Source organism: Cervus canadensis, chromosome 8, assembly GCF_019320065.1.
Source record: "Cervus canadensis isolate Bull #8, Minnesota chromosome 8, ASM1932006v1, whole genome shotgun sequence".
NCBI classification, from domain to species: Eukaryota; Metazoa; Chordata; class Mammalia; order Artiodactyla; family Cervidae; genus Cervus; species Cervus canadensis.
In genome coordinates, this window is record NC_057393.1 from 32,649,908 (window position 1) to 32,667,293 (window position 17,386).

General features: G+C 38.0%; 1 protein-coding gene across 1 annotated transcript in view; it reads left to right on the top strand.

Annotated features, from left to right (window-relative positions):
• The window catches only part of TM9SF3 (transmembrane 9 superfamily member 3), a 57,713-nt gene that overhangs the window by 18,841 nt on the left and 21,486 nt on the right, over positions 1 to 17,386 (top strand). The window contains exons 3-7 of the mRNA XM_043475854.1: positions 3,477 to 3,599; positions 6,410 to 6,570; positions 7,585 to 7,662; positions 10,719 to 10,850; positions 13,053 to 13,219. Coding sequence (XP_043331789.1) covers positions 3,477 to 3,599; positions 6,410 to 6,570; positions 7,585 to 7,662; positions 10,719 to 10,850; positions 13,053 to 13,219 — 661 coding nt within the window. The remainder of the gene's footprint in view (positions 1 to 3,476; positions 3,600 to 6,409; positions 6,571 to 7,584; positions 7,663 to 10,718; positions 10,851 to 13,052; positions 13,220 to 17,386) is intronic.

A 17,386-nucleotide genomic window follows, 5' to 3' on the forward strand; every position in this document is an offset into this window, starting at 1 on the left:
GAGATCCAACCAGTCCATCCTAAAGGAGATTAGTCCTGGGTGTTCATTGGAAGGTCTGATGCTGAAGCTGAAACTCCAATACTTTGGCCACCTCATGCGAAGAGTTCACTCATTGCAAAAGACCCTGATGCTGGCAGGTACTGGGGGCAGGAGGAGAAGGGGACGACAGAGGATGAGATGGCTGGATGGCATCAAGGACTCGATGGACTTGAGTAAACTCCGGGAGTTGGGACAGACAGGGAGGCCTGGCGTGCTGTGATTCATGGGGTCTCAAAGAGTCGGACACGACTGAGCGACTGAACTGAACTGAACTGAATGGGGCCGGATGCCATGATCTTAGTTTTTTCAATATTCAGTTTTAAGCCAGTTCTTTCACTCTCCTTCTTCACCCTCATCAAGAGCCTCTTTAGTTCCTCTTTGCTTTCTGCCGTTAGAGTGGTATCATCTGCGTATCTGAAGTTGTTGAGGGTTCTTCTCCCACCTGTCTTGATTCCAGCCTGTAACTCATCCAGCCTGGCATTCCTGATGTGCTCAGCATATAGATTAAACAAACAGGGAGATAGCAGACAGCCCTGTCTACTGCTTTCTCAGTCCTGAACCAGTCAGTTGTTCCATACTGGGGTCTAACTGTTGCTTCTTGACCCACATACAGGTTTCTCAGGAAACAGGTAAAAAGATCTACTATTCCCATCTCTTTAAGAGCTTTCCACAGTTTATTATGATCCACACAGTCAAAGGCTTTGGCGTAGTCAATGAAACAGAAGTAGATGCTTTTTTGGAATTACCTAGCTTTCTCTATAATCCAGCGAATGTTGGCAGTTTGATCTCTGGTTCCTCTTCCTTTTCTAAACCCAGCTTGGACATCTGGAAGTTCTTGGTTTGCATAACGCTTTAGCCTAGCATACAAGATTTTAAGCATGACCTTACTAGCATAAGGGGCTTCCCTGGTGGCTCAGACAGTAAAGAATCTGCCCGTGATGTGGAAGACCCGAGTTCAGTCCCTAGGTTGGGAAGATCCCCTGGAGAAGGGAATGGCAACCTACACCAGTGTTCTTGCCTAGAGAATCCCATGGACGGAGGAGCCTGGCGGGCCAGAGTCCATGGGGTCCCAGAGAGCTGGACACAACGGAGCAACTTCCTTTACTGGCGTGGGAGATGAGTGTGATTGTCTGATGGCTAGCACATTCTTTAGTGCTACCCTTCTTGGGAATTGGGGTGAGGAATGACCTTTTCCAGTCCCATGGCCACTGCTGGGTCTTCCAGATTTGCTGATATATTGACTGCAACACCTTGATGGCATCATCCTTTAGGGTTTTGAATAGTTCTACTGGAATTTGTCACTTTATTAACTAATTATTAATTAATTATTTATTATTATTATCTAAGCTTTATTCCTAAGGCCCACTTGACTTTGCTCTCCAGAATTTTGGCTCTGGATGACTGACCACACAATTGTAGTAATTCAGTTCATTTGGATCCTTTTTGTACAGTTCTTCTGTGCATTATTTCCATCTTTTCTTGATCTCTTCAGTGTCTACTCGGTCTCTACCGTTTCTGACATTTATTGTGCCCTTCTTTGGACAAAATGTTCCCTTGATATCTCCAGTTTTCTGAAGAGATCTCTAGTCTTTCCCCTTCTCTTGTTTTCTCCTAGTTTTATACACTTCATTGAAGAAGGCCTTCTTGTGTTTCTGTGCAGTTCTTTGGAAATCTGCATTTAGTTGGATATACCTTTCTCTCTTCCTTGCTTTTCACTTCTCTTCTGTTTTTTAGCTATTTCTAAGGCCTCCTCAGATAACCACTTTGCCTTCTTGCTTTTCTTTTTCTTTGGGATGGTTTTGTTCATTGCTTCCTGTACAATATTATGGACCTTCTTCCATAGTTCTTCAGGCACACTGTTTACAAGTTTTAATCCCTTAAATCTGTTACCTTTATTGCATATTCACAGAGAATTTAATTTAAGTCGTACCTGGCTGGCCTAGTGGTTTTCCCTGCTTTCTTTAAGCTTGAATTTTGCTATGAGAAGCAGATGATCTAAGCCACAGTCAGCTCCAGGTCTTGTTTTTGCTAACTGTATACAGCTTCTTTATCTTTGGCTACAAAGAATGTAATCAATTTGACTTTGGTATTGACCATTTGTTGATGTCCATATGTAAAGTTGTCTCTTGTGTTGTTGAAAAAGGGTATTTGCTGTGACCAATGCATTCTCTTGGCAGAAATGAGTTAGCCTTCACCCTGCTTCATTTTGTTCTTCAAGGCCACACTTGCCTGTTGTTGGATACAAAGCAATTTTCTTCTCCCACTTTGAGAGTGAGAGTATTACCCTGTCCCTCTTTCATGGGACTTCAGTGTTTCTTGCTATCTTTGGTTTTATAGTTTTGGGGTATCCACTCTGGGCTGAGCAGTAATGAGGGGAAGCTGTTCTCTCTGTTGAGGACTGGGGAGACATGGTGGTGGTATCTGGAGTTATACCTCAGATTGTTACTTCTGGTCTAAATAACCTTATAGATGGCTGTTAACTATGGTTTGGCTGCAATTTATGTTTAAGTTGTTTTAATCAGCATTGAGAAATTTGAGAAATTTAACATTGTTTCTTGGAGGAAGTTGTTTTTCATTTTCTAAATAACCAGTATTCTAGTACAGGAGAACTTAAAAACAAAAATTTATGCTTTCTTTTTTGTTGTTGTTAAGGTTGATTTCTCTCTTTTTTCCCCTCATTGCTTAAGTAACATAAAAAAAAAACAGTTCAATCCTTTGGTTGGTCATGTAGAGTGTTTTTCAGATTTTGTTTTGTTTTGTGTAGAAACTAATCATCCTAAGCACATTTTTGAAAGGTTTATAAGTTAGCATCTGAACAGTATTTTCAGATAACAGTATTTTTAAAAGCAGTCAAGAATGGAGATGACTCATCTCGAAGGAACTTTCCAGTAATTTATATACAGTGACACCTACTGGATAGAGGTTTACCTTTTAGTTTTTCGAATTATGAAAAGTCACTGGCATTTTTCATAGAATCTGAAGCCTCCAGTGACTTGCACTTCTAAGAATGTTCAAATGAATACTTATCACAGAGATCTTATAGCTAGACATTATTGGCTTTACTTAGAATTATATTCTTGAGTTTTTGTATAAAATGAAGCTTTCCTATGTGTTTTAAGCTTTTCATTTCTGTTTTAAAATCAGCTTATTCATTTGAAAGTTTTTCTGTAAATGTTCTAAATAATTTTCTTTCTATAAGAGATGCATTCTTCACTAATAAGATATCTTTGAAAAATGAGGATGATTAAAATTCTTTTATTGTGATAATCTTAAACATACACAAAAGAGGAAATAAGAATTCCCATATATATGTCACCCAGGTTCAACTGTTATGAGTAGAAATTTCAACTTCAATAAATGTTGTTTTTGTGTGTGCTGATTTTCCTGTAACTCTTCTGCAAGCGAGAGTGCTGATTTGCAGTTTTTATTTTACGTAGATGATGTGATGCCAGGCACTTACTGTGAAATTGACTTAGATAAAGAAAAGAGAGATGCATTTGTGTATGCTATCAAAAATCACTACTGGTACCAGATGTACATAGATGACTTACCAATATGGGGTAAGTACTGTATGTTACATTTAAAGTTTGGGGGATATTTGCATAATTAGCAAGATTTCTGTAATGACTATTCAGGTGATTATACACTGAATCAATAAATGTGTTTTCACTCTTTTCCACAGAATTATTTTAACACCAATTTTATATGGTCTGCTGTTACTTGAAAGATTTTTGACATTGTGTCAAACTTTATATGAAAATTCCTGAAAATATAACTTTTATACAGTAAAAATATTCAGATTCAAGAGATTAAAAGGTGCTTTGAACAGTCTAAAATATTCCTCTTGCCCCAATTTTTCTCATATCTTATTTTGATTTATCAAATACAATCAAAGGGACTGAATAGGATTTTAAAATTATATTCTGGCTTTATCTCATGCAGAACTGTGGTGGTATGATTTTTAGGTACAAGAGTCTCCTGAATGACTTGTTTTGCTAGTTCTGTGTTGTTTTCCAAAAGTCTATTATGTTTAAAAAATTTTTAAACTTTTTTATGTTTTATTTTTTTATATTGTATGTCCGTGTTTATCTCTGTTGATAGAGAGGAGCAATGGAATAGTAGTATCAGTTTATGCAAAATCCAACCATTGTTTGTGCTGGACTTGATTAAATTACTTAATATGCAAAAGCACAGCCATCTGTCATAGCCAGCATGTTTGATCACATTTTTCTCTTAGTGGCGTTTGTTGTTGTTTGTTTTTTGATCTTTGGACATTTGTTCTTATATATAGTTAGTACATATAGTTAATATTCTAATTCTTAAAATTATTAGCAGACTGATGTATTCATGAGAAGCAAATTGCAAGACTGAACATATCAACTCAGAGTTTAATATGGTACTAAGATGGAATTAAGGATCTTCCCTGTAGCTCAGACGGTAAAGAATCTGCCTGCAACGCAGGAGACCTGGGTTTGATCCTTGGGTTGGGAAGATCCTCTGGAGAAGGGAATGGCGATTCACTCCAGTGTCGCCTGGAGAATCCCATGGAGAGAGGAAGGAGCCTGGCAGACCACAGTCCATGGGGTCGCAAAGAGTTGGACATGACTGAGCGACTAACACTATGACTAAGATGGAATTTATAAGAAAGTTACTCTCAGGATATAATTGCATGCAGCGTCATTACTGTGTCACATGTTAATTAGGTATAAATAGGAAGCATTTCATGTAAGTGACTGTAATTAGTGTAACAGACATTTCTGTGATCAGCTCTGAGGGTAGCAGGAAGATCTGCTGAATATTCGCTGAAGATTTCTGAGCCTGTAGTTTAGGAGAACCCTTTAATCTGGGTTTCCTCTTTTTGGTGAGAGAGCAAGTCCCTCTCCTTCTCTTTTGCATTGCTTATGGGTTTCCTGCCTGGAACCTTTGGCTTTTCCAGTCATTTCTTCCGCCTCCATAGCAACATGGCAGCTGTGTTTTCCTGTCTTAGCATAAATCTTTTTTAGCTCTGGGTTTCTGCCATATTTGGGTAGATACTTTTGAATGTCCTAGAATGTCTGAACCGTGGAAAACCTTGTCAGAAACAAATCTTTACCTGTCTTTTCTTGGGATAAAGGTTTTAGAGCTTTTAAAAGTCCCTCAGAGAATACTTTCCTATATAGTGTAATTGTGTCTCCACCCTCAGAGTTTTCAGAGAAGATGGGTAAATAAACTTCCATGAAATTAATTATTAGGTAGATTTTATTATCCCTCTACAACCTCAAACAAAATGCATCTGTATTCCTTGAACTTGTACCAGTTAGAGCAGTTTTGGTTAATAAGCAAATAATTCTTAATAAAAAAATGATCTTTTTTTTTTCCCCCTAATGCTTTCATGCGTTGCACTGACCATAGAGGGAAGACCCAAGGAGTAACTTTTAGAACCTGAGATTTTCTAATGAATTTATAGGCTTGGGTATAGGGAACATTGAATAACTAACTGACAATGTGAGGGCACCAGAGATGGTCCTCAGCTACTACCTGATTCCTTGTTTGGGTCTTCTCCTTCAGTGTCCCTTTGTGATCAAAATGATCATTTTAACTATTGCCTCATTACCATTTATCTTCAACACTTCTGTCATTTTGTTGACAAAATCCTAGGGATAATTCTAAGACTTGAGGTATAAAGAGGAGGCATTTTAAGTTAGGCTTCCTTGGTGGTTCACATGGTAAAGAATCAGCCTGCAGTGCAGGAGACCCGGGTTTGATCCTTGGATCAGGAAGATCCCCTGGAAAGAAAATGGCAGCCTACTCCAGTATTCTTGCCTGGAGAATTCCATGCACAGAGGAGCCTCGTGGGCTCCAGCCCATGGGGTCACAAAGAGCTGGACATGACTGAGTGACTAATATGTATATACATATGTACAACTATTAGGAATGGATTGATCATAGGTTATTAGAGAAAATACGAGACTAGAACTCTGGAAACCTTGGTTTTAATTTTAGTTTGGCCACTAAAGTGAGAATCTTGCCGAATGGTAATATAGTGCTTCCTTGAAATTTTGAGATATCAGGGAACATAAAGTATATGATCATAATTATTACAGTGAAGGTGTACTTTGAGGATCAAAGTATGAACTTTGAGGATCAAATTAATGATAGATTATGCTTAGCTGTTCATCACTTTTTTACCATGAAGTGAAAATGGTTTGTATTTGCCAAGTAGTTAACAAAGAGAAGTCCAGCCTGCAGCTTTTCCTTGTTCTAACTGTAAGGAATAATAGTAATGTTGCTGTTTTTTATAAAAATGCTTTTTACTGAGCTTTTCGTTTCTAATGTGTTTTAAATATTAAGTGATGTTACATACCTGCGTGAAGTGTTATTTCTTTTGTAGGTATAGTTGGTGAAGCAGATGAAAATGGAGAAGATTATTATCTTTGGACCTATAAAAAACTTGAAATAGGCTTTAATGGAAATCGAATTGTTGATGTTAATCTTACTAGTGAAGGAAAGGTGAAACTGGTTCCCAATACTAAAATCCAGATGTCATATTCAGTAAGTATTAAAATAATTGTATACAGGAAGAAGTGTTTGTAACTTAACATCAAAAATTAAGTTTTACAACTTCAGTAAATGAAAATGTAGCTTGAAATGGGATGCAACAGAAATACTGCTCAGCATTTAATTTATATAGTAAAAATCTTATTAGACTGTATTTCCCCAGTGTCTGTAAGTAAGCCTTCTGAAAACAAGGAGATTTACTTTAGGTCTGTAGTAATAGACACCTGTTATGCAATGGCAGGACCTACCTACCAGTTGCTTCAGCAAAGTTTACCATTATAACTGAGCAGTTAGCTAACCTAGCCATGTATTCTTCTGGTTACTTTTTAGCAGTGCTCCTTGTCTTTGCTTTTTACTGTTGCAGATTAAGAGACGATGCTATTGAAAATTTCTGGATGAGTATAGTTTACCGTATTTTGCTTTATCAGATGGAATAAGATGCTCTTGCAGAGTAAGAACCCTTTGTAGCTGTTAAGTTAATTCTTTTCTATTATGATTAAAAGTAGTGGAAAGAAGAGAAATCTGATGTAGGTAGCCTTTCTCTTTGCGAGTTTCTTTTCCTGGTAGCTAGAATGAGTCCATTGCTATTAGATGGTTTTGAAAGTTTTTCAAGGTTTGTGCATATGTACCTAGTACAAATAATATTTGCATAGCTGTATTTATAAAGAAACATTATCTTTGTAATAAAACTAATGCAATCTAGAGACAAAGATGTTCAGATTATTTATTTTGTCTATTTAATTATTATCACATTTATGAGGTCAGAGAATTTAACAGGTAATAGTCCTTGAAAACTGAAATGATCACTCTAAGTAAAGTCATAAGTTTTGTTAATACACAGAGAGGGAAGCTGGGTAGTTTTTTTAATCATATATTTCACCTTCTCAGATTTGTAGTAACTTTCTACCATTTCTCAAATTTCTTATTCTTAAGAGTGTAAATCTTTTCAAATTTTGCTCAGAGTATTGTTTACTGTCCTTGATATTCAAAAAAAATTTTTTTTTTCAGGTAAAATGGAAAAAATCAGATGTAAAATTTGAAGATCGATTTGACAAATATCTTGATCCATCCTTTTTTCAACACAGGGTAGGTAAATTGTGTACTTTACGACATTCAGTATGTGCTTCAGTCAGTCACACATTAAGCAATTGTCATCTGTAGGGCACAGTGTGAGGGCTGTGAATCTCAAAGGTTTAACTATAATGCTGATTTCAGATGTGAGCTCAGAGGGGCCTGAGCACCTGTTAAATTAGAGCTGCTGTCTGTGGGGCAAAAAGCTGTGTTTGGAGAGTTGGAGGGGACGATCAGAGTACAGTTTGGGACATAGTAGTTTTGAAGTCTTCAAGACATCCAGATGGAGATAATGACCAGCTAGTTGGATCTGTCAAATGGAGTTCAGGAGAGAGGCCTGGGCTATAGATAGAAGTTTTGTGGTCATTGGCATATAAGTAGTATTTAAAGCTGTGAGACTGAATGCAGTTACCAAGAAAGAGTGTATAGAAATAGAAGAGCACTGAGAACTGAGCACTGGGAGCAGGAGTGTAAGTGTAGAGAGAAAAGCAGAAACCAGCTCGGAGCTCTGAAGAGATACTTGTATGGTGTGAAAAAAGAATTATATGGTATCCTGAAAGCCAAGAGAAGAAAGTCTGTCATGGAGGATAGAAAGATTAGTTCTGAATTGTTGCTGATGGGCCAGTAAGGTGAGTACTGACAGTAACTGTGGATTCATCTGGAGTCATCAGTGAACTTGACAAAGAACAAGTTTGGTATAGTAGTGGGGCACAATCTCAACAGAGCTGGTGTAAGAGAGAATGAGGGGAGAGTAATTGGAGGCAACAAGTCTGGCTACTAATGGGAGTGAAGAAATGGTGCAGTAGTCAGCAGGAAAGATGGGATCAGGAGGGAGTTGGGGTGTTTTATGTTTTGTTTTTTGAAATGTAAGGAAAACATGTTTGTATGTTGATGGGGTTCCGTAAAGAATACAAAACTGACGATGCAGAAGATGGGGAGAATTAATGAACCTTTTTCCTTAAGTAGGCAGTAGTGGATGGGATCTGCTGTGAAGCATTGGGATTGTTTGTTATACAGTGACTTACCAGCACAGACTTTGGAGCTCCAACTGCATGTAAACTCTGTCTCTGTCATTTACTGTAACCTTGATGAAAGGACTCAGTTCTTTAGCTTCTTTTCAGCAGTGGAGCGGGGGTTGCAACTCTACTACTTTGCAGAGTTGTTGTGAAACTCCATTTGACCATGTTTATAAAACCTCTGGTATAAAACCTTCCATAGCAGGTGCTCAGGAAGCAGCAGCACTGGTGGTGTATTAATCTCCACTGTTCTAATGGTGGTGGTAAACCTGGAGTGCCACTTTTAGGATTAGCAACGCTAGAGGGCGCTGGAGGCAGCAGTTCATAGGGTTAGTCACTGCTGTGTGACAGCTCATTTCTTTATTGTTTTAAAGAAATAATTTCCCTTGGTTAATAACTTCAGAATCATACAACATTTTATAATTTGGGGGATAAAGGAATATTATAAAATGTCAGGTTATTAGTAGTACATTATAATAGGTATTAAAGTTTGCATCTTTGATTAGAAAATAGAGAGCTTTGCTAGAAATTTTAACATTTGGGGGCATATCGTTCTTATTACCAAACAGTAACTGTATAAAACTTCTTTTCAAAAATTTGATAAATTGACTGAAAAAAGTTATGAGTTTTGTGTGTCTGTGTGTATATGTACACACATATATATGTATGTATAATTTTTTCTCTCTTGTCCTTTTCTGGGTCGTTAATTTCCAGAGTAGCAACAAAAGCAAATCTTTGTAAAAACCTATTTTTATATAGTGCATTTATAAATCTTAAGAGATACTTTTGTGATAAACTTTATATGTGAATAGTTTAGGTTCGATATGCAAGCTTCCTTGGTGTCTCAGAAGGTAAAGAGTCTGCCTGCAGTGCAGGATACCTGGGTTCGATCCCTGAGTCAGGAAGATCCCCTGGAGAAGGAAATGGCAACCCACTCCAGTATTCTTGCCTGGAAAATCCGATGGACGGAGGAACCTAGTGGACTACTATCCATGGGGTTGCAAAGAGTTGGACATGAGTGAGCGACTAACACTTTCACTTTGATATGTGAAAAAATAGGGAATGTTACTGTAAGTTTTAGAATAGAGAAACGATATATGAACATGATGTTTCAGAAAGATGTACTGGATTAGCTGTTACAGCATAGACTGAAAGGAAGGGGAAAGACCAAACATAAAAGTCATCACGTAGGAGGCCATTAGAGCTATCAGGTGAGAGGTGATGGCATGGGAATGGAGAGGAAGGGGAAAAAATGAAATGAGAGAGGAGAAATTTTGAAACTACCCATAAGGAAGAATTTTGGGGAATTAAAATGTAAAGAAATTGATGGACAGTGCCAGAGACATAGTTGAAGTCAGATGTGCTGCATCTGAATGTAATTTTTTGACAAATGTATGGGTGAAATCAAAGTCAAGAGCCTTGGGGACGTTGACAAACTATGGAGTACATCAGAGTTCTCTGTACTATGGATAGGAAGGTGGCTTAAGTCCACAGCACCCAACTATGATGGGTTTAGTCTTGTCATTTTGATAAGGTTTTCAGGTTGTTGCTCAGTTAGAGGGAAGGGAACTAATATTTATTGAGTATTCACTGACGTGTGCCAGACAATGGTGACATGTGGCTTACATATGTATTAAAATGTACAAATCACTTATGATACAGTATCATTTCCTTCATCTTTGATGAAGGAAAACTGGGGTTCAGGGCCTGTGTTTAAACTGTATTTTGACTCCAAAACCCATTTTCTTTCTCTGTAATACTGAATAGCATACTTCATGTGGCCAAATTGTACTTTATTTGTACAATTTGATTGTGATAATCTATATATACAGTATCATACTTTTAATGCATCTGAAGCTTACTGGAAAGAAAGCCAATCTCTTTGATTACTCTTCTTCAGTGTATTTTAATTTTGGATTTTCATGTAAAAGTTTTAGAAGATTTTTGTGTTGTGTTTTTTTTTCTTTTGCATAAACATTCCATTGTCATCATGAAACCTGTGAATTTTGTAACTGGTATTTCATGTAAGTAATACTTTATTTTCTGTTATTCTAGATTCACTGGTTTTCAATTTTCAACTCCTTCATGATGGTTATCTTCTTGGTGGGCTTAGTTTCAATGATTTTAATGAGAACTTTAAGAAAAGATTATGCCCGGTATAGTAAAGAAGAAGAAATGGATGACATGGTAAGCAAACATTTTATTAATACATTGTATTTACAAAAAAATTGAACTCAAGTGTTTTTGAATATTGGAAGTAGGTTTATAATCCTGAGATCAGCTGATCTTTAGAATTCAGAATTTTCAGGCTTTAGAAAGATATAAACTCCCAGAGGGGTCTCTAATCAAATATTTTAATGTTTTTAAGTTGCCCTGATTAAATGTCCTACAATCAAATACATTAATGTGTTTTCAGCAAAACATATGAATGTTCACCCTAAGTGGGATGAATAAAATAAACAGTGTAAGTAATCTCTTGTTAGTTCAGTCTTGAGATTTGCCACCAGAGAAGGATATGTCAAGCTTGTGAAACAGACTCACTTTTCAGAGCTTTTGATTTCAGAATTGCAGCTAGGAGGTTGTCAACTTGTATTGGTATCTTTCTAATGCTGCTAAATATTGCATGAAATTAAGAGCTGGTGGAAGGATCGATTTACATTTAGTTCGGATGGTTCAGAGGTTTGCTTTTGAAATTATTTTTACTAAATTATAGAACAGTGTTATAAATGAGCAAAAGTGTGGTTTGTTTGTTTGTTAATTTTTTTGACCACACTGCACGACTTGTAGGATCTTAGCTCCTCGACGAGGGGTTGAACGCATGCCCTTGACAGTGAAAGCACAGAGTCCTGACCATCGGGGAATGTTAATGGCTATTCGTTTGTTTTTTTTCCCTTTTTAAAAAATGAAGTGTAGTTAATTTATAATGTTGTGGTAGTATCAAATGTACAGCAGAGTGATTCAGTTGTTAATGAATATTCTGTGTAGGTATGCTCCATCATTAAATAAGCTTTGAAAACAGTTCAATTAAAACTTTAATATGCGTATATGTCTTGTGAAATATCAGAGGCCCGATGAACTATTTCAGTTCAGTTCAGTTGCTGACAAAACACGGTCCACTGAAGAAGGGAATGGCAAACCACTGCAGTATTCTTGCCTTGAGAACCCCATGAACAGTATGAAAACATGAAATATTTGCTGCCTCTCAAATATAGCTGACCCAGACCACTCCCCCTCCCCTGCCACCACCAAAAGAAACCCAGAGATTATCTTGAGGGACTGATTGACATTTGTTAAGAAACACTGTTTTAGATACTTGCTTACTCAGGTTGAAAAGGCATAATTGAATGTTTTGTTTAGAAAAGCACTATAGATAGCATATTAAAAAGCAGAGACATTACTCTGCCAACAAAGGTCCGTCTAGTCAAAGCTATGGTTTTTCCAGTAGTTATGTATGGATATGAGAATTGGACCATAAAGAAAGCTGAGCACCAAAGAATTGATGCTTTTGAACTGTGATGTTGAAGTCTTGAGAGTCCCTTGGACTGCAAGGAGATCCAACAATTCCATCCTAAAGGAAATCAATCCTGAATATTCATTGGAAGGACTGATGCTGAAGCTAAAACTTCAGTACTTTGGCCCCCTGATGCAACAAACTGACTCGTTAGAAAAGACCCTGATGCTGAGAAAGATTGAAGGCAGGAGGAGAAGGGGGGCGACAGGATGAGATGGTTTGATTGCATCACTGACTCAATGGACATGAGTTTGCACAAACTCTGGGAGTTGGTGATGGACAGGGAAGCCTGGTGTGCTGCCATCCATGGGGTCGCAAGGAATAGGACATGACTGAGTGACGGAACTGACTGATAAGACAGTTAAATAATATTTAACTATTCAGTACATTCCCCATGTACTTTCTTAGGCTCCAGGCTATAAGGGGCATTTCTGCATTGCTAGGGCATCTAGTACTGGTTTTAATCTTTTCTTTTGTTCTCCACCTGGGCCCTGGTCATACGTGAGCCATAGTTATGATGTAATGTCAAGAACAGCATCTGAAGGTAATGTTCAGAGCTGCTGGGCTTTTCTCCCTGTGTGACCATTTCTTTTTGCTCCCAGACCTCTTCTTTTTCCATTCTTTGAGATTTTCTGAGTACAACCAGGAGCCACCTTTCTGAGTTTCAGTAATATCACACTTTATAACATAATAAGTTATTAAGTCAGAAATTATTTTAAATTTAAAATGTCTTTTCTTGATATTTTGAAACTTTTAATAGCTCTAAGTTTGTAGGGAGGGAACTTACAACTGTAGTTGTAATTTTTTAAGCTATTTTATGTATTTTAATTTCATTCTGGATTATTTTCTTTTCTCTCAACACATATATATATATATAGGATAGAGACCTTGGAGATGAGTATGGATGGAAGCAGGTACATGGAGATGTATTTAGACCATCAAGTCACCCACTGATATTTTCCTCTCTCATTGGTTCTGGATGTCAGATATTTGCTGTGTCTCTCATTGTTATTATTGTTGCAATGATAGAAGATCTGTATACAGAGTAAGTTCATATGTTTATAACTTTATTACTTTTCATTGTTCTTGAATAGTTTTAATAATTGAACCTTTAAGTCAATCATATTAAATATCGCTGATCCTAATTATCTTAGAATTTAAAAAGCATAAGTGCCATTATTGCAAACAAATAGTGAACAGTATTCTGCAGCTATAATAAATATACTTTCCTGTTATCTTCTAAAATTACTAACCTTATTGAATACTTTGCTTGGTTATAAAGATTATTTTTCATTAGAGGTATGAGCAGTTACAAATCAAGAGTTCTTTGACAAAGTGAGTAGACACTTTTATGAAAGCTGAAGGTCCAATTAGATCTTCTAAGAAGCACACAAGGATTACCCATTTAGTGAGTTAGTACTTCACATTTGCCTCCAAAATTTGGAGCTCTACAGAATAGAAGAAAGCATTGTAGATAACACTAAAAAGAGTGGTGGAAAAGGCACATGAGGTTAGAACAATAATTGCATGGTTTTTCCTTTATTCTGTCTTTACATGGTTTCTGGTACACTGTGTCTTTGAAGACAAAACCAGTTTCAAGAAATCTTTAATGTGAGGCCTTTGGATCCTAAGAAAAAGTTGTACATTCATGGATATCTTGTCTTTATTGAGTAGTCCTATAACCTTGTGCTCAGGGAGCCATGACCTCAACAAAGCAAACACACTCTGAGCCTGGGGTGTAGATGCCACCCCATGAAGTCCTCAATCAGAATGACACTTGTCTCCTGTTACATTTCATACCTCTGTTGCAGTTCCTGATGGTGCTTGCTTATATATGCCTGGCATTTGGTGGACAAGTGACAGATTGTTGCTGGAAGCAGGACTCTTTAGTTACATATTAAATGTTTAACTATAACTGATTTTTCCTTGCACTGGACAGTAAGCTCCTCGAGAGTAGAGACTGGGCCTTACCTTTGTGTCTCCGAGTGCCTGAAGAGCTCTGTGTATTCAGGTTCCTCAGTCAGTGCTTACTGACCTGAAATGAATGTGTGTTAGTCAACAAAGGTATTTCTGTGTAGTTTGTTATATTTCTTTAATGTAACCTTTGTATTTTAGTTACCACATAAACCTTAAAATAATTGGCCAAAACCTAAACTTCAGTGTCTTGTAGGTAGTTCTAATTTTAGGATATAATATATTTCAAGTAAACTAAATCTCAAATTCAAGAAAAGCTGCACTGGTAGGCAGATTCTTTATCACTAGTGCCACCTGGGAAGCCCCTTTCTACATGAGACTACATCATCCTTCACATTAAATACTGGATTAAATTCATCACTATGGAATTGACACTGACTATATAGTCACAGTGTTAGAAATTAGTATTGGGTATTTAGTAGTGGGTAAGAGAGTTCCAGAAAAACATCTATTTCTGCTTTATTGACTATGCCAGAGCTTTGACCGTGTGGATCACAATAAACTGTGGAAAATTCTGAGAGAGATGGAATACCAGACCACCTGACCTGCCTCTTGAGAAACCTATATGCAGGTCAGGAAGCAGCAGTTCAAACCAGACATGTAACAACAGACTGGTTCCAAATTCGGAAAAGGAGTACGTCAAGGCTGTATATTATCAGCTTATTTAACTTCTATGCAGAGTACATCATGAGAAACGCTGGGCTGGAAGAAGCACAAGCTAGAATCAAGATTGCCGTGAGGCATATCAGTAACCTCAGATATGCAGATGACACCACCCTTATGGCAGAAAGTGAAGAGGAACTAAAGAGCCTCTTGATGAAAGTGAAAGAGGAGAGTGAAAAGTTGGCTTAAAGCTCAACATTCAGAAAACTTAAGATCATGGCATCTGGTCCCATCACTTCATGGGAAATAGATGGGGAAACAGTGGAAACAGTGTCAGACTTTATTTTTCTGGGCTCCAAAATCACTGCAGAAGGTGATTGCAGCCATGAAATTAAAAGATGCTTACTCCTTGGAAGGAAAGTTATGACCAACCTAGACAGCATATTAAAAAGCAGAGACATTACTTTGCCAACAAAGGTCTGTCTAGTCAAGGCTATGGTTTTTCCAGTGGTCATGTATGGATGTGAGTGTTGGACTGTGAAGAAAGCTGAGCGCCGAAGAATTGATGCTTCTAAACTGTGATGTTGGAGAAGACTCTTGAGAGTCCCTGCAAGGGAGATCCAACCAGTCCATCCTGAAGGAGATCAGTCCTGGGTGTTCATTGGAGGGACTGATGCTGAAGCTGAAACTCCAATACTTGGGTCACCTCATGTGAAGAGTTAACTCATTGCAAAAGACCCTGATGCTGGGAGGTACTGGGGGCAGGAGGAGAAGGGGACGACAGAGGATGAGACGGCTGGATGGCATCACTGCCTTGATGGACATGAGTTTGAGTAAACTCCGGGAGTTGGTGATGGACAGGGAGGCCTGGTGTGCTGCGATTCACGGGGTCGCAAAGAGTTGACATGACTGAGCGACTGAACTGAACTGGACTGAATTGAACTGAACCTCTCCTAGGGGTTTCCCAGGTGGTGCTAGTGGTAAAGAACCTGCCTGCCAGTGTAGGTAGACATAAGAGACACAGGTTCGATCCCTGGGTTGGGAAGATTTCCTGGAGGAGGAAGTGACAATCCGCTACAGTACTGTTGCCTGGAGAATCCCATGGGCAGAGGAGCCTGCAGGCTGCAGTCCACAGGGTCGCACTGAGTCAGACATGACTGAAACGACTTAGCGCACACACAGGCAACTTCTCCTAGAATCCAAATTTTTGCTTTGTTCTTTCTCAAATGCTAGTGTTTCAATGTTGGCAATTCATTTTTTAATGCTGAAGCTCTTGTGCTTATAGACCTTCAGCTTTTAGAAATAAGAATCCCCACCTAATAGATGGTTATTAGCAGGCAAGTCATGCATTGTTATTTAAGCCTGTCATTGTTATCAGTGGTTTTTCTACCATTTGAAGTGAACATACTTAATCACTTACATGATAAGTACTACACCTCTGAATATTATTATGAGATCAGAATGACTAACCTTATTGAGGTTCCATGTTAGTAGCTTTTTGCTCATTAGCTCATTTAATCCTCACATCAGCCCTGTGAAGGGACTATTATTATCTTCAACCCACAGACGAGAAAGGTGAAGCTCAGGGAGGTTGAGTAGTTTGAGTAAGATAACACAGCTATTAGTAAGGAGTGTTAGTAAGCTGAGATTTGAACCTCGACACTCTTCCCTGATAGCTTAGATGGTAAAGAGTCTGCCTGCAATGTGGGAGACCTGGGTTCAGTCCCTTGGTCAGGAAGATCCCCTGAAGAAGGAAATGGCAACCCACTCCAGTATTCCTGTCTGGAAAATCCTATGGACAGAGGAGCCTGATGGGCTATGTTCCATGGACTAGCTAATGGTTGGACATGACTGAGCAAGTGACACCACTGTCACTGTGACTCCTGCACTTGTCTCTTAACCTTCAGTGCTCTAGATATGAAGATAGAGATAATAAAAATGCACAGTGATGAGAAAATGAAAAAACTTGCATGTAAAATTTGTAAGACTCACTCCAGGAGTAGAAATCTCAAGGATTCTAGAGGATAAAAAGCAGATAAATGTATATAACCTGTGACAATTACTTTGTTCAGTGATGATCATGGCAATCAGGAAAGAAGAAAATACTTAGATAGAGGATCAGCATCAATGTGTATGTGCCAATTAGTGTGATATTAACCCTGGAGAAAGCATGGTGTTTGAGAAGGTATGAGTAAGTCTGGTAAATGCTTTGTAGTGGTGGGATGGCAAGTGTAGGTAAAGCAGCTACTTAGATAAGATGTCACCCTCTCTCCCCCCACCCCCAGTCTTAGAGAGATGAGCAAGGATGGTTCTCTACTTTAGTAGGTTTCTTCATTGTAGATGAAAGTGGTCTATTTTGGGTGGAAAATGCCCATCAGATATTTATGAACGAAGAGGTGCAAGGGTATATATCTGATTTTTAAAACTGTAACTTATTCTCACACTTCCACTTAGTGGAAATCTCTCTGGGACTGAGAATGTAACTCTCTAGTCATTTTGGACTCTTAACCACATGACAGCAGCCTGAACTCTGTCAGTGTCTGTGTCAGTATCCACACACCCGGTAATAAGCAAAATGGATCAATTTGTTAATGATAGTCTGGAAAAAAAAGTTAGTACTTGCAATGTTTAATTG